The 24029-nt window shown below is 39.6% G+C and overlaps 1 protein-coding gene across 1 annotated transcript in view; it reads right to left on the bottom strand.

Annotated features, from left to right (window-relative positions):
• Positions 1–24029, bottom strand: part of DOCK4 (dedicator of cytokinesis 4) — a 426479-nt gene that overhangs the window by 182506 nt on the left and 219944 nt on the right. Inside the window, exons 9-12 of the mRNA XM_044920179.1 lie at positions 16304–16385; positions 14963–15023; positions 10950–11082; positions 6863–6951 (exon numbers count right to left, since the gene is read on the bottom strand). Coding sequence (XP_044776114.1) covers positions 6863–6951; positions 10950–11082; positions 14963–15023; positions 16304–16385 — 365 coding nt within the window. The remainder of the gene's footprint in view (positions 1–6862; positions 6952–10949; positions 11083–14962; positions 15024–16303; positions 16386–24029) is intronic.

The raw sequence follows: 24029 nt of genomic DNA on the forward strand, positions 1-24029 counted from the left end.
CGATTTCCCCCGCTTCATTCTTCCCCTCCCGCTACCTTCTTCTTCTTCTTTTTTTTCTTAACATATATTGCATTATTTGTTTCAGAGGTACAGATCTGAGATTCAACAGTCTTGCACAATTCACAGCGCTTACCAGAGCACATACCCTCCCCAGTGTCTATCACCCAGTCACCCCATCCTTCCCACCCCACCCCCCACTCCAGCAACCCTCAGTTTGTTTCCTGAGATTAAGAATTCCTCATATCAGTGAGATCATATGATACATGTCTTTCTCTGTTTGACTTATTTCACTCAACATAATACCCTCCAGTTCCATCCACGTCGTTGCAAATGGCAAGATCTCATTCCTTTTGATGGCTGCATAATATTCCATTGTATATATATACCACATCTTCTTTATCCATTCATCTGTCGATGGACATCTTGGCTCTTTCCACAGTTTGGCTATTGTGGACATTGCTGCTATAAACATCGGGGTGCACGTACCCCTTCGGATCCCTACTTTTGTATCTTTGGGGTAAATACCCAGTAGTGCAATTGCTGGATCATATGGTAGCTCTATTTTCAACTTTTTGAGGAACCTCCATACAGTTTGCCAGAGTGGCTGCATCAGCTTGCATTCCCACCAACAGTGTAGGAGGGTTCCCCTTTCTCCGCATCCCCGCCAACATCTGTCATTTCCTGACTTGTTAGTTTTAGCCATTCTGACTGGTGTGAGGTGGTATCTCATTGAGGTTTTGATTTGGATTTCCCTGATGCCGAGCGATATTGAGCACTTTTTCATGTGTCTGTTGGCCATTTGGATGTCTTCTTTGGGAAAATGTCTGTTCATGTCTTCTGCCCATTTCTTGATTGGATTCTTTGTTCTTTGGGTGTTGAGTTTGATGAGTTCTTTATAGATTTTGGATACTAGCCCTTTATCTGATATGTCATTTGCAAATATCTTCTCCCATTCTGTCGGTTGTCTTTTGGTTTTGTTGACTGTTTCCTTTGCTTTGAAAAAACTTTTTATCTTGATGAAGTCCCAATAGTTCATTTTTGCCCTTGCCTCCCTTGCCTTTGGTGATGTTTCTAGGAAGAAGTTGCTTCAGCTGAGGTCAAAGAGGTTGCTGCCTGTGTTCTCCTTTAGGATTTTGATGGACTCCTGTCTCACATTGAGGTCTTTCAACCATTTGGAGTCTATTTTTGTGTGTGGTGTAAGGAAATGGTCCAGTTTCATTCTTCTGCATGTGGCTGTCCAATTTTCCCAACACCATTTGTTGAAGAGACTGTCTTTGTTCCATTGGACATTCTTTCCTGCTTTGTCAAAGATGAGTTGACCATAGAGTTGAGGGTCCATTTCTGGGCTCTCTATTCTGTTCCATTGATCTATGTGTCTGTTTTTGTGCCAGTACCATGCTGTCTTGATGATGACAGCTTTGTAATAGAGCTGGAAGTCCGGAATTGTGATGCCGCCGGCTTTGCTTTTCTTTTTCAACATTCCTCTGGCTATGCGGGGTCTTTTCTGGTTCCATACAAATTTTAGGATGATTTGTTCCATTTCTTTGAAAAAAGTGGATGGTATTTTGATGGGGATTGCATTGAATGTGTAGATTGCTCTAGGTAGCATTGACATCTTCACAATATTTGTTCTTCCAATCCATGAGCACGGAACGTTTTTCCATTTCTTTGTGTCTTCCTCAATTTCTTTCATGAGTATTTTATAGTTTTCTGAGTACAGATCCTTTGTCTCTTTGGTTAGATTTATTCCTAGGTATCTTATGGTTTTGGGTGCAATTGTAAATGGGATCGACTCCTTAATTTCTCTTTCTTCTGTCTTGTTGTTGGTGTACAGGAATGCCACTGACTTCTGTGCATTGATTTTCTATCCTGCCACTTGACTGAATTCCTGTATGAGTTCTAGCAGTTTTGGGGTGGAATCTTTTGGGTTTTCCACATAAAGTATCATATCATCTGCAAAGAGTGAGAGTTTGACTTCTTCCTTGCCAATTTGGATGCCTTTGATTTCTTTTTGTTGTCTGATTGCTGTGGCTAGGACTTCCAATACTATGTTGAATAGCAGTGGTGATAGTGGACATCCCTGCCGCGTTCCTGACCTTAGGGGGAAAGCTCTCAGTTTTTCCCCATTGAGAATGATATTCGCTGTAGGTTTTTCATAGAGGGCTTTTATGATATTGAGGTATGTACCCTCTATGCCTATACTCTGAAGAGTTTTGATCAAGAAAGGATGCTGTACTTTGTCAAATGCTTTTTCTGCATCTATTGAGAGGATCATATGATTCTTGTTCTTTCTTTTATTAATGTATTGTATCACATTGATTGATTTGCGGATGTTGAACCAACCTTGCAGCCCAGGGATAAATCCCACTTGGTCATGGTGAATAATCCTTTTAATGTACTGTTGGATCCTATTGGCTAGTATTTTGGTGAGAATTTTTGCATCCATGTTCATCAGGGATATTGGTCTGTAATTCTCCTTTTTGATGGGGTCTTTGTCTGGTTTTGGGATCAAGGTAATGCTGGCCTCATAAAATGAGTTTGGAAGTTTTCCTTCCATTTCTATTTTTTGGAACAGTTTCAGAAGAATAGGTATTCATTCTTCTTGAAATGTTTGGTAGAATTCCCCTGGGAAGCCATCTGGCCCTGGGCTTTTGTTTTTTGGGAGATTTTTGATGACTGCTTCAATTTCCTTAGTGGTTATAGGTCTGTTCAGGTTTTCTATTTCTTCCTGGTTCAGTTTTGGTAGTTGGTACATCTCTAGGAATGCATCCATTTCTTCCAGGTTATTTAATTTGCTGGCATAGAGTTGCTCATAATATGTTCTTATAATTGTTTGTATTTCTTTGGTGTTAGTTGTGATCTCTCCTCTTTCATTCATGATTTTGTTGATTTGGGTCATTTCTCTTCTCTTTTTGATAAGTCTGGCCAGGGGTTTCTCAATCATGTTAATTCTTTCAAAGAACCAGCTCCTAGTTTCGTTGATCTGTTCTACTGTTCTTTTAGTTTCTATTTCATTGATTTCTGCTCTGATCTTTATTATTTCTCTTCTCCTGCTGGGTTTAGGCTTTATTTGCTGTTCTTTCTCCAGCTCCTTTAGGTGTAGGGTTAGGTTGTGTACTTGAGACCTTTCTTGTTTCTTGAGAAAGGCTTGTATTGCTATATACTTTCCTCTTAGGACTGCCTTTGCTGCATCCCAAAGATTTTGAATAGTTGTGTTTTCATTTTCATTGGTTTCCATGTATTTTTTTAATTCTTCTTTAATTTCCTGGTTGACCCATTCGTTCTTCAGTAGGATGCTCTTTAGCCTCCATGTATTTGAGTTCTTTCTGACTTTTGTCTTGTGATTGAGCTCTAGTTTCAAAGCATTGTGGTCTGAAAATAGGCAGGGAATGATTCCAATCTTTTGGTACCGGTTGAGACCTGATTTATGACCTAGGATGTGATCGATTCTGGAGAATGTTCCATGGGCACTAGAGAAGAATGTGTATTCCGTTGCTTTGGGGTGGAATGTTTTTTTTTTTTTTTTTTTAATTTTTTTTTAAGATTTTATTTATTTGCGAGAGAAAATGAGAGACAGAGAGCATGAGAGGGAGGAGGGTCAGAGGGAGAAGCAGACTCCCTGCTGAGCAGGGAGCCCGATGTGGGACTCGATCCCGGGACTCCAGGATCATGACCTGAGCCGAAGGCAGTCGCCCAAACAACTGAGCCACCCAGGCGCCCCAGGGTGGAATGTTTTGAATATGTCTGTAAAGTCCATTTGGTCCAGTGTGTCATTTAAAGTCTTTATTTCCTTGTTGATCTTTTGCTTAGACGATCTGTCCATTTCAGTGAGGGGGGTGTTAAAGTCCCCCAGTATTATTGTATTGTTGTCGATGTGTTTCTTTGCTTTCATTATTAATTGGCTTATATAATTGGCTGCTCCCATGTTAGGGGCATAGATATTTACAATTGTTAGATCTTCTTGTTGGATAGATCCTTTAAGTAGGATATAGTGTCCTTCCTCATCTCTTATTACAGTCTTTGGTTTAAAATCTAATTTGTCTGATATAAGGATTGCCACCCCAGCTTTCTTTTGGTGTCCATTAGCATGGTAAATGGTTTTCCACCCCCTCACTTTCAATCTGGGGCTGTCTTTGGGTCGAAAATGAGTCTCTTGCAGACAGCATATCGATGGGTCTTGTTTTTTAATCCAGTCTGATAGCCTGTGTCTTTTGATTGGGACATTGAGCCCATTTACATTCAGGGTAACTATTGAAAGATAGGAATTTAGTGCCATTGTATTGCCTGTAAGGTGACTGTTACCGTATATTGTCTGTGTTCCTTTCTGGTCTATGTTGCTTTTAGGCTCTCTCTTTGCTTAGAGGACCCCTTTCAAGATTTCCTGTAGGGCTGGTTTTGTGTTTGCAAATTCCTTTAGTTTTTGTTTGTCCTGGAAGCTTTTTATCTCTCCTTCTATTTTCAATGACAGCCTAGCTGGATAGAGTATTCTTGGCTGCATATTTTTCTCATTTAGTGCTCTGAATATATCCTGCCAGTCCTTTCTGGCCTGCCAGGTCTCTGTGGATAGGTCTGTTGCCAATCTAATGTTTCTACCCTTGTAGGTTACATATCTCTTCTCCCGAGCTGCTTTCAGGATTTTCTCTTTGTCTATGAGACTCGTAAGTTTTACTATTAGATGTCGGGGTGTTGACCTATTTTTATTGATTTTGAGAGGGGTTCTCTGTGCTTCCTGGATTTTCATGCCTGTTTCCTTCCCCAAATTAGGGAAGTTCTCTGCTAGAATTTGCTCCATTATACCTTCTGCCCCTCTCTCTCTTTCTTCTTCTTCTGGGATCCCAATTATTCTAATGTTGTTTCGTCTTATGGTATCGCTTATCTCTCGAATTCTGCCCTCGTGATCCAGTAGTTGTTTATCTCTCTTTTTCTCAGCTTCTTTATTTTCCATCATTTCATCTTCTATATTACTGATTCTCTCTTCTGCCTCATTTATTCTAGCAGTTAGCGCCCCCATTTTTGATTGCACCTCATTAATAGCCTTTTTGATTTCTACTTGGTTGGATTTTAGTTCTTTTACTTCTCCAGAAAGGGTTTCTCTAATAACTTCCATATTTTTTTCAAGCCCAGCTAGTATCTTTAAAGTGATGATTCTGAACTCTAGATCTGATATCGTACTAATGTCCGTATTGAGTAGGTCCCTGGCAGTTGGTACTACCTCTTGTTCTTTTTGTTGAGGTGATTTTTTCCGTCTTGTCATTTTGTGCAGAGGAGAATAGATTAATGAGAGAACAAAATGCTAGCAGAGTAACAACGTCCCCAGAAAATATACTCTAAACAAATCAGAAAAAACCTGAAGCAGTGGGAAAAGAAAGGGAAAGAGAGAAAAAAGAAAAAGAAAAAAAAGAAAAAGATAAAGATAAAAACAAAAACAAACAAAACAAAACAACAACAACAAAAAAACCAGAATGTGATCAAATATGATCAGGCTGGTATATAGATCAGTGCCACACACTAGGTTTGGGGTGTATTTTGGTCTTTTAGAAGAAAGTGCCTCCCAAAATTTTAAAGAAAGAAAAACTTATATATGTACAAAAATAAGGGTTGATATGATGAAGGGATGGAATATGACTGTAAAGATGGAAATTATAAAAAATTTTATAAAAGGAATTGATAAGAAGTTGTTTGAAAAAAGAAAGAAGAGGATTTAAAAAAAGAAAAAAAAAGGGAGAGGATGTGATCAGGCAGGGGAATAGAAAACACCATATACTAGAGATTTAGGGTATATTTTGATCTGTTAGAAGAAACTATCTCAAAATTTTAAAGAGAGAACAACTTATATATATAAGCCAAAAATACGGGTAACTACTATGAAGGGATAGAATATGACTCTTCCAGAAAGTGGTCACTTTTCTGATGAGAGAGTTGTTGCTCTTCTTTTCTTCGATCTCCTGTTGAGTTTGTAGGTGTTCAGAATGGTTTGATCCCTATCCAGCTGAATTCCTGAGAGGAGACGAAATCCAGGTCTCCTACTCCTCTGCCATCTTGCTCCGCCCCCCTACACTCAAGTTACTTTAAAAATTACTCTTAAAAAACAACGCATTCAGTTCAAATAGATTAAAATTTGAAGTTTTTTTTGTGTGTGTGTGTCAATGAAACCACACAGCTACATAGTTTATTTTGCTTCAATATGGGTTTGGAGGGGGGACGGGGAGCAAAGAATAGTCACCCAGTTTCATCTGCTGATCAAACTCAAAGATGTCACTATACATGCTATATAATGCAATATCTATGAAGTTACCAGGTTAAGAATATGTACCACATATCATATGATGCTATATATTTCAGTTCCCTTAACAAGTGTGCCTACATTGTTCTGTATGCGACTCTGCAGTCAACATCATTCATCTTCCTAGTCAGTTTCAACACATGAACCTGTATGTATGTTCCCAGTATATAGCACTGCTCCCAGCTACAGGCAGTGAAGCATGTTTTTCTTGGACCTCACTGATGGATTTCTGTCCATCAAACCTACTCCACACAACAGTCAGGTACCCAAACATATTTGTCATTTGGGTTTTAGTAACTGGAAACAATTTAGAGGCCTCACGACTTGGTATTATTGAACAAATTCAGATACTCTGCCTTGTTTCAAACTGGAACAGAAGACATTTTTTAAAGAGAGTTATAGCTACAAGCCTGTCATAACACAGGGAGACATACCAGATTGTTCCTTGCACATACTTAAAGTTACGAAGCAAATGCAGAGAAAAACAAAGGGCAGTTCATCTCCTTCTTACACAGATATGTAAAATAAAAGGACTGAAATGAAAAGTAGAGGGAGAGTCAGCCAGCCCCACACACTCACCTGCGTTGGAGCCCGTCAAATTGTAACGTGCATTCAGTTTCTTGATGATGTTCTCATGGATTTGGTACCACTCACTCTCTGTGTTACACCTATGAAAACATCAACACTCTGTTAAGCTTTGATAATGGATGAGATCAAACAATGACCTTAATAGCACACCTGCCCTTTCTGGAATAACCACCATACTATACTTCCTTAAATCTCCTTGGGAACTCCCCCAAACTGGTCAGTTTGGGCATAACTGCCCCCATGATGAGCAGGATGCCCATATCTCGTAAATGCATGACCACCTACGTCATGCCAGAAGTGGCTATGATGAACCCACAATTTCTGAGAATTCCCCTCACCTCCAAATCTCAGAGAACAATGCACACAGCAGAAGGCAGTGCAGACGAAAACCCTATTAACTGAGTTACCTTCTTTGGGCAAGTTATTCACGCTCCCTGTGCCTTGATTTATTCATCTGTGAAAAGGGGAGTAATATACTACAATTAAATAATAAGTTTGGGCCTAGGATAATGCCTGGCATATACTCAATGCTCCGTGAATTTAGTTCTCATTCATGGGTCTCTACCTACTATAACATGACCGAGTTTGGTTACCATCGAAATGCAGCAAAACAAGCAAAATGTAACTGAGGTTAACACAACTTGCAAGGGGGGTCATTAAAAATTACCCTTGCACTGAAGGGTAATCGAAGTTCCCCAGCTTTTCCTCTTCTGGTCTAAGAGGTATCTTTCCATCTTCTTACTCTCATAGCCATCTGTACCTTGCTTCTTTAGCTCTTGTCACTTGCTAGCTCATGTCATCTTTGTTCACATGCTATAGTTCACTTAGGAAACTTTTAAGGTTCTTGAGGAATGGATCTAGGACCTAGTGATATGTGTCCCCCTTGGGATTTTGAACACTGTGGGTGCTTAAAAGCATGCAATGCATAATGAATGGATGGATGTCTCTTTGTCTGGCAACTCCTGATGGCTCCTAAATACTGAGGTTGGTCATCCTTACTGCCGTGACTGCCCTGGTTAGGCGGGGCGGGATGGGGAGGGTGGAGGGGGCTGCCTCCCTCATCTGAGTATGTTTGTAAATCACTACTAACTTTTATTAGCCCCAAATGCTCCCTCCCAAGGATCCTGAATATCAAGATTCTATACACTATCAATCAAAATGTTCCACAGTAGATTCCTTTTCCTTGTGATCTCGTCTGTAGCTGATGGTTCACAATTTGATTACATGTTTATTTCATCACCATATGCTTTTCCAGGATGAACATGATGGAGGACATTTTCGAGCCACTTAACAGTAGGGTACCAGACAGAGCACTGAATCTTAGAAGGCGGGGAAATTAAGATGAAATGAAACCATCCCACCTGTCCAGCTGCAGGACATTAAATTGCAATTTAGTATATTCTGCCTCTAGTTTTCTTATTTCAGCTCAGTGGGGAAGGAAGAGAGATGGCTTGCTTCCTATTAGTGAAGTGACTCCAGAATTCATGCTTTTAACCTACAAAACTCCACGTAAAATCAAAGCTTCAAGTATGTGACTGAAATAGCTTCCAGGCTCAGATGAGGTATTTGTTACTGTTCCATATTTGAGTTCCAGATGGGTTAGGGATTCGGTCATACTAACAAATAGAAATTTCTTCCAAATTGTTTCTAACAGGCACTTCCTTAAAATGTTCTACTAAAATCACACTTTCTTCTTAATCTACAGTGACTGTTTTGATTGGCTGGCATGTTTCCTGAAAGAGATTCATAATTTGCTGAACTGGCATTTTTAAGGGCATCTCTTTTCCAGCAAGAATAATCTAAAACCCTATTTGATGCTTATAAAAAACAGACAATAACAACCACAAAGAGCAATATGATTTATTTTTATGAGAGCGAGCAACTCCCATAGGCAGAGCTAGAATTCCTAGGTCTTCTTCAGTAGGCTACCTAATCAAGGGTGATGCATACGACCATTGGTCCTGTTTTCCCAATGGCGAGATAAATATAGGGCTTGTTACCCACACCTGGAAAGACTACTCTAAGAAATGATGAGACTGTTTATAAGGAATTCTAGTTTTCTTAAAAAGCAAGGCCACACAACAGCATCATTATCACATTACTACACAGCAGTGTCAAAATAACACCCGAAAGCATAGGACCTGAGACAGCTCAAGTTCAGGAGTCAGGGAGTCCTGACTTCAAATCTGGTTCCCATTCCAATTAGTCAGGCAAATGGGGGCATCATCTAGCCTCTCTGTCCCCTTACGTGGAAATCAGAGCCAACAGCATCTGCTTCATGGGTATGTCACGAGGATAAAGTCACAAGATACATGGAAAATGCTTAACACAGTTCTGCGCACGTAGGAAGCACAGTGTAAATGGTGGCCATTCTCCCCAGAATTACTTCAAATACATTATATTTTATGATCACCAGTAGAGTTTGGAAAGAGGATTATCATGGAAATTGAGGGCTGCCACATGATAAAAAGAGTAGTGAGAAACTACCCACTAGTTTCACCCCAAGTTTTCAAGTTTAAAATCAAGGTCACCGATCATATCCCTCTTAAAAGAGAATAGACAGGATTGCTGGTCCTAAACCACAGGCTATAGACAAATCTTTGTCAACTAATTAGCAAATGTGGGGCACAGGTCCCGGGGGCACTGGGTGGAGGATGGATAAATCCATGAAACCCTCCAGGAGTGGTCAAAAAACAATTTGAAGTCTATGTCCTACAGGCAGTGGGCCATTTGTATTAGCCTAACATATGAAAACTACTGGCATACGGTGGGTATATCAACTCCACAGATAGAAATGAAACGAAAGCAAGCTCACTCATGGAGGTGGCCAGCAGTATGGTCCTCAAACCAGGAATGAGGAAACCCCACCCTATCCCCCTACCCACTCCTCCTCTCCCCAGGGTGAGGATATCACTGTGTGTCAACTCTCCATTTCCAAACCTGTGGGGAGATGCTTAGGGTGGGGTGACCTGAAACCATGTGCATTTAAATAGTCAACTAACTTGGGATTTTTTTTTTTTAAGATTTTATTTATTTATACAGAGAGCACAATTGGAGTGGGGGGGGCAGGAGGCAGAGGGAGAGAGAGAAGCAGGCTCCCTGCTTAGCAGGGAGCCCAGTGTGGGGCTTGATCCCCAGACCCTGGGATCATGACCTGAGCCAAAGGCAGATGCTTAACCACCGGAGCCACTCACAGGTGTCCCCTAACTTAGGATCTGGAATACATTAAGTGATTTTCTTAGAAGAATGCTATGAGCTGAACTGTTTCTCCCCCTAAAAAGAGAATATTGAAATCCTAAGACCTAGTACCTCAGAATGTAACCTTATTTGGACACGGGGCCTTTACAGAGGTAAACAAGTTAAATTCAGGTCACTGGGGTGGGGCCCCAACCCAATCTAACTATGCCCTTATAACAGGGGGAAATGTGGACACAGAGATGAAGGCAGTGACTGGGCAATGCATCTCTGGGTCACAGAACACCAAAATTTGCCAGCAACCACCAGAAACTAGGAGAGAAAGGCATAGGACAGACTGTCCCTCCCAGCCCTCAGAAGCTATCAGCTGAGCCACCACCCTGACCTAGGACTTGCAGCCTCCAGAACTGAGACCATCCCAACTCCCGAGGTTTAAGCCTCTCTCCTCTTCCTGGTACTCTGTTGGGCAGAGCTAGCCAACTCCTAATACAGGAAATAGAAGGGAAATCACCTACCTGCGCTTTCTCTTCCTAATTCTAATTAGTTTATGTTAAAAACTATGTCCGTTTTCCAAGAACAAATTAACTCTCTGAGGGTAAGGACAGGTTCAGTTTTTAAATTCAGAGGAGGTACTCTGTGAAGGAGACGGCCCACCTCACGCTAATCTGTTTGTATCCTTGGGTTCTTGATTTCGCAGTTCCTCTAACTGCTGAATGGTGACTTGTGGGCTCGCTTGCTGTGAGTTTTCAGATTGAGCTTCTTAGGGTGGCTCATAAACTCAACCCTCCCCCTGCTTTCCCATGACCCCCTTGGAGCTGCCTTCACGTGGGATCCACGTGTGCCTCGGCACCCACCCCAGCCCCTCCATGGGCGTGCTTCTTACATGTACACCTTCAGGATGAGGTCATCTTTTGTCTCTCCTGTCAGCAGGTCGGCAATGCTAAGAACTGCACAGCCAAAGGGGCGCCGGTACTGGACGCTACAGGCATTCTTTTTCTCTCCTGCTCCCATTCGACCTGTTCAAGTGAAAAGCAAACATGGCCCATGCAGCCATTTGACCGGTGCACCTTAAACAGATACAGAGGCCCTATCAAATGTAACTGGGCAATTAAAAGGGCCCAATTAAAAGATGCTGCTTCAGTTCTTGACTCTCCTTTCCAAGCACCTCACTGTGTGACCTTGGGCTCATCGATGAAACTCTGGGCACCAGCTGTCACCAACGAAACATGGAGACTGGAGCAGATCCCATGTTTGGGAACCCTCCCCCAAGGACTCATGAAGGTAACCCAGGAGGTTCAGGTCAATAAATTCAATAATGGTGCCCGTTTCATTTTTCTATTTTTAAAAAATTTCCAAACGTAAAGAACTATTTCAAATATTTCACCTTTGAAAGGAAGCAGTGTGAGATCCCCTGAAGGTAAAACAAGTAAGCAAAGATGAACAAATGAGCAGGCAGGCCCTTTTCCTGACCCAGGGCTCAGGCTGATTACAATTCAGCCAATGGCTGAAATCTCCTGGGATGGTTTTCACTCTGACACAGTTTTAACTTGTTTCAATTGTTATATATTTTTAAGTATGTTATTGAGATACTGTTTAAATTTATTATTATATTTGCCAATGGATCATTTAGAGACAGAAAGCAAAAATTATACTGAACCTGAAATATAATAAGTTAATGTGAGGAAAAATAACGAAAAAAATATGCAAATCTGTTTCCAGGTGCTTGGCAACAGATATAGAAGTTGTTTTCCATCTGAGCAAAATTCTCCCATAGCACATCTAGAGGACTCCAGCACTTCCCAAATCCAATGTTAAAGAGGTTAAAAAAAAGGGGGGGGGGAATGGCAATATTCAGTTTGGCTTTCATTCATCAGTAATAAAGTAAAACTATCACGACCATGCATCATTTTTAGGGAAATGCTTACAAATAGCCTGAAAACTTCTTATTTTATCAGACTCAAAACTAAAAAAACATGCCAGTTGCCTTTTAGATGTGCAAAATTCAAAAAATCATATTTTCATGACATGATGCTGTAATATGTGGCTAAATTTCAACCCATGTTTTAATATAAATTACACTGGCAAATCAAACACTTTATCATGTCATACTTGAATTTATCAACCAATTATACTTTTACTCACAAAACTGACAAATTTAAAACTCTGACCAATTGTGAAATGGGAAAAAAAAAAGTCTAGGTTATCTCTATTTTGAATATTATTACAGATTGGATTGGGTGAAATATATCCTCCAATCCTTACCAATATCACGATTTCTGTTTCTTGCTTAATCATTCCCTTGTAAATGCAAGACGACAAAGTGACTAGAAGATCTCTGAGTGGAGTATTTCAAAGTCATTTGACATCAAGCAAGAAATTTAGTAGTTAAAAACAACCACAACAACCCTGAAACTAATCACCATTATTTCCACGGACTCCTCTAGCTCTAAATTCCTAGAAGTTTAGGCAGGGTAGGACTAGCACCCTGATTTTTTGACCCCCTTCGGCTAGAACTGCAGGAAAGGCAAAACTGTAGGTGACTGGGGAGGACAGCCCCATACGGGGGGTGCAGGAAGTGCTCCCTCACAACTTGAAGACGGCAGGGAGGTTTCGGTCCCTCTCTGACCACTGGGCACCATCGCTCCTGGGCCTCCACACCGCTCATGTCCTCAGACCCTCATTTCTACTTTTCTTTCCCGGCTCTGCAGGCACCACAACTTAGACCAAAACTTTGGTCTAAGCCCTGTGCTGAAGACTACTTGATGCCAGCCCTGGCGTTCCCAACTCTAGAATTAATAAAAGTTCACAGTTCTGGTCAGATTTCTAGGAAATTTCTCTAAGCAGAAAGGAAGGTAGGCATAGGGAAGTAGAAACAGAGAGGTGGGAAAACCTTTAGCAGGGTGGCCAGGAGGATACAGAACTATTTATTTCTCTTTTTTTCCCCTCCTCTTCTAACCAAAGATCCGGGCTCAGATTCTAAGCCGAGATGCCATCGCTCTCATTCTCTGCAGCTGGTGAGGGTCAGCGTGCCCTTTTCTTACTAAAGCAGGTACAAGGGACATTCTAGAAAAAGTAAGAAGTATCTGTCCCTGATAGACAAGAATCCTCTGCTCCTTAATTTCATTGCAGCAGATGAAGCCTTGCCCTTTCTTAGAGTTTCTTACCTTCAATCTAATTTCTTCTCAGTCTCAAAATGTCAAACCAGTAAATGGGACCGGACTATCAGGCAGCTTTTGCAGTAATCTCAGTGAAGGATTAATTTGACCAAAGCTCAGGGGGGGAAGGGGGTAACAGATAATTTCTGATTCAACATTCATTCTGATGGTTTAACGATCATAATAATCTTAGGGAAAAAATGCAATCACTAATGCAACACCACTTATTCAAAAGATAGCCATGTGACTGGTAACACGCACGCGGCTTCCTCAGCATTAGGGCCCCCCAAGGGGGCCTGGAGCCCCCTTGCCGCATGTGTTTCTACCACCCAAAGCCTGCAGATACCTTCTAAAAATCTCTGAAAGCAAAAGGAGTTTTTCTCTAGATATTGTAGAAGATTATATTCAAATGCAATGTTTACATGAAGGTATCCAAAACCACATTTTACATGAACAAATGGTGAAATTATGAATTTGAATGAAAAGAACACACAAAGAATTATCTAACAAACTGCACCCCTGCCAGCTTTCTCTCGTAAATACTCAGCAGCATGCATTCCAACTTTTCCAACATTTTTAAAGATTCTTTTCAATTTTTTCCCATATATACTCACTTATAAAAAGAAAATTAAAATGAAAAAGTTGACTTTTTTTTTATTTCAACTGCCCCTCAAATCAAAAAATAGCATACAGTGAAAATGGGTTTTCAGAACTGATTTTTACGAGAAAAAATAGATAGAAAATCTATGTTAGAATGGCAACATGTTTTATAGTCTCTCCCGATGCACAATGCGGTTATCAGATGCATAAGATAAAAGACTATAAAAATAAAGATCATGATGCAGCATTGCATGGCAATATATGACTATCCTGCAGAAGTATTCCCAAGCAAATAATGGAGCACAGTCAGTGAAGAAGTGAAGAATCAGTTCCCAGTATCAGCTGGTTAGCTTTAATAGAAAAACTGTGTAGGCTATGCCATTCCTCATTATACCTAGCTCCTCTGCCATAAAATACCTGCTTTTAGAGGCATTTTATGAGTAAAAACAAGTGCACCTATTCTGGCTCTGTGGTGCAAGTTTGGTGTAGAACACCCAAAGCATACTCTGCCAGATATTAATAAATGTTACAGTATATAAATGTTTCCATGGTCAAATCAAATTTGGAGAAAGCTAGGGCCAACAAAGTTAGAGGCATTTTAATATTTCCCTGGAGGACTCCTGAGACCCTTTAATGAGCTGATGATATTATAAAAGTGGAAAAAGTATATAGCATTCAGGGTTTCATAACACTTTACTTGTAGCACTTTTTGCAGTAATGCTCTGTAGCATTCTGCACTTTGGAAAATGCCAATTAGTACAAAATTTTCATAAACTTGTAGGAAATCCAGATCCTAGAAGAAGTTTAATTAATGCTGTTAACAGAAATTAGAATTCATAAAGACAAATACCAAATTTTGAATCAAATATGCTTAGGGAGTCCAATAAAACAAAGCAAAGCACAACAAACTACCTAATGACTTAAATGGAAAGAAAACAAGGTCTATTTATGATGCATGAGGAGGCTATCTGTGAGTTTGGGGAGGTAAGGGAATAATTCCCCAATGCGGTGATTCTTAAACTCCAAACTGGCTTTCCCTTCCTTCCGATCCAGACAGCAAAGAAATCACACCAACACGGCAACCTTTCAGCACCTCTTCCCCCTGCTGTGCACCTATCACACTGCCAAGTGTTGGACTTACCAATTCGGATAATGTGCACAGTGATATAGATGTCCCTTCTTAGCTCACTGCTACCCAAATCCTACCAAAAGAAAAAAAAAAAGGATTATTTTAAAACTCATAATTTATATAGAAGTATGAAAGGTCACAGCACATTATTCCCACAAATAACATTAGAAAGGCAAAGATAATGTAGACATTCTTAATGGAATTTTGTAGCAGAAGCACATAATTCAAATCCTGTTCTAAAAATACCACCACAATCAACTTAATACTCTTAGTCTATGGATATCAAATAATGCTTTAAAAAAACAAAACAGCCCATTCTACAATAGCCAAATTATAGAAACAGCCCAAGTGTCCATCAACTGATGAATGGATAAAGAAGATGTGATACACACACATGCATGTGCGTGCACACAATGGAATATTACTCAGCCATAAAAAAATGAAATCTTGCCATTTGCAACAACAGGGATGGCGCTACAGAGTATTATGCTAAGCAAAATAAGTCAGTCCAAGAAAGACAATACCACATATTTCACTCATATGTGGAATTTAAGAAACAAAACAAATGAGCAAAGGGAAAAAGAGAGAGGGAGAGACCAAGAAACAGACTCTTAACTACAGAGAACAAACAGGGTTACCAGAGGGGAGGTGGGTGGGGGGGGATGAGTTAAACAGGTGATGAAGATTAAGGAGGCACTTGCAGTGATGAGCACCAGGTGTGTATGGAAGTGCTGAATCACTATATTGTATACCTGAAACTAATCTTACACTGTGTTAACTAACTGGAATTTAAATAAAAACATAAAAGAAAAATACCACTACAAGTTTACAGTGTAAGTCTACTGATGTCAAACAATACTTAAAAAAAAAAACCCATTCTTATTTTAATCTCTCACTCACTCATTCTTTAAACATTTATTAAGTACATTCTAATTGCCATATGTCATGTGGACTATAACAGGCTCTAACATACACCAAAGGAACAGAGGGGTGTCTAGGATTCTGGGCACTACTGTACTTTGGTGTTTTTGTTTTGTTTTGTTTTGTTTTTTGTCAAGCACTTTTACTTTATTTTATTTTATGCTTTTTATTATGTTCAATTAGCCAACAGATAGTACATTATTAGTTTCTGATGTGTTCAACGATTCATTAGTTGCGTATAACACCCAGTGCTCATCACAACATGTGTCCTCCTCAATACCCAGGCCCACAGCCCCGCCCTACTGTACTTTGTGTATTATTTACAAAGTTTAAGCAAAGTCACTATGTTCTCTCACAATAATTTATTTCCCTTAAGTAACATAAAGTACAATTAGAAGAATCTGCCTCCTAGAGGAAACAAGATCCACTTACCACAAAGAGAGAGCAATGTCGTTCTGGTTTATCTGGGGCTTTGGGAAGTCCGTTTCTATTCAGCCTCAAAAAAAATCTTTCACTACAAGAGAAAAAAAGTTTAATATTCTAAAAATTATTTAATATCTAAGGACTTCTCAGTCTTCTAGTTACTCTTCATCTTAAGAGGTAAACTCAGAACATATTAGGTCCTTCATTTGATGTTAAAATTGCTGATGTAAATTAGGAGCACGCCCAAGACAATAAACATTTGCTTCACTTTTGACAATACTGGCAAATCAGCAACTGCAAAAGCAGAAAACATAAATATATATGCAAAAAAAAAATTAACTTTTAAAAGAATAGGCTTCCATATCAGTGATATCATTCTTAGTACTCCAAAAAGTAGAAACAAATGCACTATGGGAAAAAAGAACATGACCTAACATGTTTTGTGTGTTTGTACCTAAGAGTATTGTTTTTCATGTTGTGTCATAGTATTTAATTAACATCATATAAGGACATCATCCTGTGTGGTAACCATCTAGTAGAAGGCTTAATTTTTTGTGCTCTTATAAATCTATCATCCAAAACACCAAGAGAAGGCCTAAGAAATGAAACTTGAATTTGCACTGGTCCACAAAGCAAAAGGAGACCTCAAACTCCCCACAGAACTTTCATTTATAAATACAGGGTCCCCAAATTCAATACAAACACAAATGCTATTGATCAGCCACTAATTCAAATCAATATATACTTGTGGACATCATTTAGATCCAAGGTAATGTTACCCCAATTATATTCAAATAAATAAAAAAATAAGTAAAACAGAGGGGCGCCTGGGTGGCTCAGTCATTGAGCGTCCGCCTTCAGCTCAGGTCATGGTCCCAGGGTCCTGTGATCAAGCCCCGCATCGGGCTCCCTGCTCAGCAAGGAGTCTGCTTCTCCCTCTCCCACTCCCCCTGCTTGTGTTCCCTCTCTCGCTGTGTCTCTCTCTGTCAAATAAATAAATAAAATCTAAAAAAAAAAAAAAAAAGTAAAATAGAAAGAATATCAGCCCGAGAAAAATTAATGTACCAGCAACCATGAGCTTCTGAATTTCAATATCCTGGTGCCTACGACAGAATCAAATGGCTGCCTGCCTCAGGCAAAGAACACACAGCCAACATCCACAGAATGCAATACTAGGGGTATTGGCACACGGTGTGGCTTTGGTCAGAGTAGCTTCAGCCTGGGGACCAAGCAGGGAAGAGAGTGTAGGGCATGAGTGAGGCTCAGAACTACCAACTCTCTCTCCATGCTTATTCACCACTCGATCCTTGCCTTAAATAATGGCTCTGTCGACCCAAATCTTCCTTCTCTCATACAGGGGAAGAAATGAGAGCCATAACCACATCTCTAAGGAAGCATATGGATATGAATTTATGACTGTTTTGCAACATTTTTATTCTCTTTTGTGATTTAAATCTAGATAGATACATGTAACAGATTCAACTACCTGGCTTACCTTTTTTTTTTTTTTTTTTTTATTCTTACATTATACCCATTCCTGCCCTCGCATATGAGAAAGGGCAACCAATGCACATTTCTGTGGGGTCATTTCCACACCTATTATCTGTGGGTTTTTTCGGTATTTTTCCAGAGTGGTGACTGATGAGGTCTGAATGAAGAGAATATAAATCGCTGCAAGGATTCTCAAATGAAGCTGAAGTTCCCACATGATATAATTCTGAAGGCGGGGCTGGGAATGACAGATCCAACCGAGGATGCAGAGTTAAATTAATATTACCCAATTGTCATCTACTATAATTCAAGGAGAAGGGCTGTAAGCTTTCTTCACAGCGGAAGAAAATTCACTATTATTTCAAATTTAAGATATGCTTAAAGGAAATGTGTAAAAATTCACCTTCAGATAAATGAATTATACTTTTATCATACCAGGTAATACTATTTTTGCAAGAATTCACCATTTGATGGCCACTCTGCTAAGGACTTTACAGGAATTGATCCTCACTATGCCCTTATAAAGACAGTACTACTATTATGCCCATTTTATAGATGGGAAAACTGAGAAATAGTAAATAGTTTTGTCCAAGATCACAGACTTGGTGCATGGCTGAGTATTGATTCTATCCCATGTGTTAATTCAAAACCTTTGCACTTCATATGAATACTATAAGGTAAATCTTTTCTCTGCTTTATAGAAATGAAGAGCAAATATTTCCAGAATGTTGAGATAAGAGAGGTCATTCATCTGCTTGGGACACCCACTGATTCAGTCAAGCCTGGTCCTAAGAATACAGGGTCACTCTCTCCCCACACCCTTCCTGGCCTCATGGGAATGAAAGAAGTGGAAATCTGGTTTAGCAAGTTTCACAGCAGTCCCTGGCTTAAAATAGTTCCTTGGTAGTTTGCTCAAGGAAACATACCTAGAGAAATAAATTGGGAAATAAATTATTTTATTAAACAAATGCAGAGCTCCAAAATGATTTAAGAACTTGGCTTTAGTTAATCAAAACTCCTGAGATTTAAGATTGGTATTTGGTTTTGCTTCTTACGCATCAAAAAACGTTTATTGATGATATTTTAGCCCCAAACACAAGCAGTGTGACCATTTTCCCGTCTTCTGTATCACGGACAGCATGCGCTACTTTATATTTTTACATTTTTTTGAGATGCGCTTATGTTTGAGGCTCCTTTTTATCCCTACTGGAATGTTTAAAACAAATTTCACTTTATCTTCTGACAGGCCAGTCTAAAATAATGAATACCAATAAGATGAATATCCAAAAGTCAACAAAGCGTTCCAGATATTAAAACCTTAACTTTAATACGGATATAAAATACCCCTCCATATTTGCAAGTTTCATCAATATTCTGGTAAAGCAATGTTTCCTATTCTATTTCAGAAAGAGATTCTTTTTGCTCTGTCACTATTTTAATTTCACCAGTCTAGACAGAATCCTGTTATCCAAGTATTATACTATATCATATCCTGTTTCAGAAAGAATATCAATATGTACTAAGCCAATGACATATCCCCTCGCTTAAGCATGCCTTAAGGGGGAGATAAAAATAGACTGACGATGGGTACTATGGAAAAATAACTCATGGGCAATTTTTTTAAAAACCAGACTTCTATTAAAAGGAAAAAGAAAACCTTTGTGGCCAATGAAAAAAGAAATCTCTTTTATTCACTTAGTGACAAGTTATTATACAAACTCAAATCAGGTTCTCTCCAGCTTTGGTGACGCAGCAACTCTAAGCAGAAGGCTGACCTACAGCAACACATTTCAGACTCTTGGAATTACAAATAAATATCCCCCCACCCCAAGTTTGGAGAATACCAAAATGTATGCCTTCAAAGCTGGGGGAGAAAAACCAAACAAATCACTGACATTTCACTCTGGTATATCTTCTACAATTCTCTCACAAACTTTCGTGGCCATGCACAAAGGCATTTTCGAGACTCTACTGTAAGGAAAAGGTTGATGTCTATGACTAGAAAACAAAAATAGTTTTTGTGAGCTTTTTAAAAAGCGTCTTATGATAAGATGTGAAAACCTCAATTATGTCGTTTACATTTTTTTCCTAATCATAACATGTGTGTATGTTTCTTGCTAATACATTGTGAGTAACTAGAGTACAGGGTGATCACCATTAACCTTTACATCCCCAGCGGCTAGCCAATGACGTGGTACTGCCTCAGTGTTTAATTAAAGACTGAACAAATAACAATCTTTTAGGAAAAAAAATACAACACAATCCAAATAACTGGGGAGCTTTATTTGCCTCCCTAAGTTTCCCTCTCTTCCCCATAATGTCCTTTACTTTATGGTGAGAAATGCATGAAATTCTCCAAAGAGACATTTCAATCAATGGTGCCTCCCCACCAGATGTGAGAGTCACCTAATTAACTTCATGGCACCCCCAGATTCTAGGTCATGCTTTTAACCTTGTCCCCATGCACATTTTGTATCTTTATTATATTAAACATACAGTGATGGAAAAGCCTACAGTGACATCATATATTTCCAAATGAGAATACGGCATCCTTCTTTATCATCAAAGAATGAATAAGCAAATAGAAACAATTCCAGAAACAGAGAAATGTGAGTTGATATTACCAGCAAAGGGGGGGGAAAAAGTCCTCATTTGACTTTTCCATATACTGCCATGTTCTCCCAGAGGAAATTTCACTGTCAGAGAAATTTAGTGTCCACCTGAATTCCGTGTGTGAGCCATTATAAATCATTCTATATCATAAATCAACAAGGACAGATTCTTTCTTTGGAAAGAAAGAATAAAAAACCATAATTATTTATTATCTATGACTTGCCTTCTTCTAACAAGGATTTAAGGAAACCAAGATGATGAAATAAGAGTGTAAATAAGCATCCCCAGGATGGCGCCAGGGGAAAATTAATACAGGTAAATATTACCCTGTTCTAGGCACCACGATTTACACTTCACATGGATTTTCTCACTTACTTCTCACAACCGCCCTACATGGTAGGAACCACCTCCATCCCTACTTTGCATATGAGAAATCTGGGGCTTGGAGACATTAGGTAAATTGGCCAAACTTACATGATCAGCAAGGGTGGAGCCAGGAAATCAATTATTCAGGGCCTGACTCCAGAGTCTCAGCTCTTAATCACAATGCTAAGCTGTACTTAAAAGAACAGATTCCCTTGAACTAAGGAGAGCAAGACTAACCATGTCATGTGAATGGAGGGTTTTTATTATGAATATGTTCAATAAAATAACAAATAATAATGAAAACGCATGAAACTGAAAAATGAATGAATGAATGAATGAATGAAGCAAGCCACAAACGCATCTGTGTTTAGGGAGTTTATGTCTGTGCACCTGCTCAGCTGTGCTACCGCATTCCAACATACTCAAAAAGATCTCTGATAATAAAGAGTGTATTTCCATAGCAGAGTTTGATAGAAAAGTTCTTACCAGTGATCAGATAATGTGGGGTGTACAATAGGGATGTGAAGCCCTCTGATGTCTTCTGTTCCCATTCTCGGCAGGACAGGATGCTCTGGTCTTCTTGCCCCTCTGCCTGTCATAGCCACTGAGAAGCAGTCACCCTTCCGTAGGAAAGGCCTTGCCTTGGGTCTTGGAGGCCTGCAGGCCAGATGTGGGAGGGTGCTCCCAGCCTTCTGAGTCATCCTATCAAGTGGCTCTCCCATAGGGTGTTCCTAGGATAAGCAGTTGGCTTCAAAGAGCAATGCACCTAAAATTAGGAATGGCCAACGCCAAGGAGACTTTTCTATTTCTCTGTATGGATTCATGTTTACCTCTCTGTAGTTCCCATCTTGTAAGAAGCAAAACTGCCTGGTGATTTCAGGCTATGTGAAAATTACACAACCTGTACTTCATCCAAAAATATATGAGTGGGGAATATCTTGGGCTGAAACACGTGATGTGAAAGATTAGTAGCCTAGACTGATCCATCTACAAAAAATTACAAAGAATATTTCCAAAATCATTTGAACAGTTAAATCACTGAAACAAATGTAGGATCCCCAGAGTAACAGTAACAGAAGAGAGAAAACACTTAGATGCTCATGTTCTCACTAATCAGAACTGTCTGGTTCTTTTACACTCATACTTTATGAAACCATTTGACCAAAAACTACTCCACGTAGTAGTGCCTTTGAAAATGCAAAGTCACTTGTTTTAAAGTTAACTTCGCTGTGTGTAAGAAGAACAATGGAGATCTACTCTATGACGAGCAGAAGCGAAGGGAGATGCACCAGGAGCCAAGGCAGAGACAGTGGGAGTGAGAGAACAAAGGCAAGAGTGAGAAGACGTAAGGGCATGGCTTAGCTGTGCTCCTTCCAGAGCCTCTATCCACAAGGCAAGAGAATGCAAACACATGGTGATTTCATGCTTCTATTTCACTACCTCTTCATTTTCTCAAATGCCTGCTGACTGATGAACGGTATAAGATATTGCCAACAGTCCGAGGGGGACCGTTACCATGTTCTTTCCTAGAACAAGTGGCAAAGGACAACTCAAAACAGGAAGGCTCAAGCAACTTTCTAAACGTGGACTAACACCCCCCGTGAGCTGGTGCTATCGCCGTTCAGGCAAGACTCTGGGGAGGTGGGTGGAGGCTGGGCTGGCCACTGGACCGAGGGCTGCAGTGCTCACTGTGGCACAGAGGAAAGATGAAAGGAATGCTCAGAGGGAAACAGAGATACTTGCCCGCCTTCTCATCCAGGGGCTCCTAAGCCAGGTGTGCGTAACATGCTCTTGGGAGCTGTATAAAACCCAGGCCCTACCCTGGACATCCTGACTTACTAGGTCAGGATGGACCCAAAAGCTCCCTGCATGTATAAAAAGCCCAGTCATGTTTAAGGACCACTGTTCTGACCCAAATACCCGACAAGTTAGAATTGCTGGCTGTCTTTTACAAGAGTCATATATACCAGAAAACAGGCAATGCATGCCTGGTACCTTCAGGCCAAAGACTTTTTGCTTTTCTTCTCCCAACCACATGACCAGACAATGGACAGTTTCTCCTTGGCAATAAATGAAAGCAACTCCTCAAGCAAGACTTCCTAAATAAAGCTATTAATGTGCTTTCTAATTTTAAAACTGAAGCAACATTAGGGTCATGAGCTTTTTAGTGATTATAGGGAAATGGAAAGAGAGTGATTGTCGCTACCAAGGTTTCTGGAGTTCACCTAAAGAGTAGACAGATTCTGAGTTTTCTGTTTTTAATATTAATATCCATGCCCAGATTTACCCTAAAAATATTTGAGGGTGAGGGACTAAGCAACCAACTAATGTGATGGCTTTGTCAGGACAGCAAAGGATTTTTCAGTTGAATGATACAAGGGGAGATAATTTTTTAAACTATAGTCAACTCTATTGCCAATTCTGAACACCATGCTGATTCTTTCTTACTACTTAAGATGACTGAAAAGCACTTCATGCTATTTTTCTTTTCAGAGAATAAAGCAATCTGAATCAAAACTCTTTCTAGAAAAGTGTAACTCAGTGAAAAAAGGAATTCCATGCTTTTTAAAGTTATAAATAAGTGATATACATATCACCTGCCATTTCACATTGCCTGTGCCATCCATCATTGACTGATGAATTTTAAAAAATGATCGACGTAGACTTGATGTTGACGTTGATCTGAGAAAAACAGTAATGACTATAAGTTCAAAAGAATTGAGACCCCAGAAATCCCAATGTGGAATTCAAGTAATATCCTTAGAAATAGCTATACCATTTGGGAAACTCAGGGAAATACTTGCTTGTACCATCTCTAGAGAACTCATTAAAAATTTCACTAGAAAACAAGTTTCTCAGAGAAGTAACAAAAAGTAGGCAATGATAGGACCTGGTCAATAGAAACAGGAACCATGAAATAAGAAGGCCTATATAGGCAGAATATCTTATGCTTATTCTTCTGGGAATTTGCATAATTTGATCATTATAAATACTGTATCTTTAACACACCGTGAGGGAGGAAACACTCTGGTCTATGCACGGTAATTATTCTGACCTTTCTAACAATGCCTCTTTGTTAGGGAAAGCACCTGTAGTAAGAAATCTTGAAAATAGAGCAGCCTGGAGCTTAAATATACTCTGGATTGAAGCACGCAGTTCCTTGCAAGGAAATCTTAGATGAAAACAGAATAAATAATAAAACTGGAAGTAAGTCAAGCCCTATAAAACCACTAAGTGCAACACATCTTTCATGCATTTATTATCT

Source organism: Neomonachus schauinslandi, chromosome 12 (assembly GCF_002201575.2).
Source record: "Neomonachus schauinslandi chromosome 12, ASM220157v2, whole genome shotgun sequence".
NCBI lineage: Eukaryota > Metazoa > Chordata > Mammalia > Carnivora > Phocidae > Neomonachus > Neomonachus schauinslandi.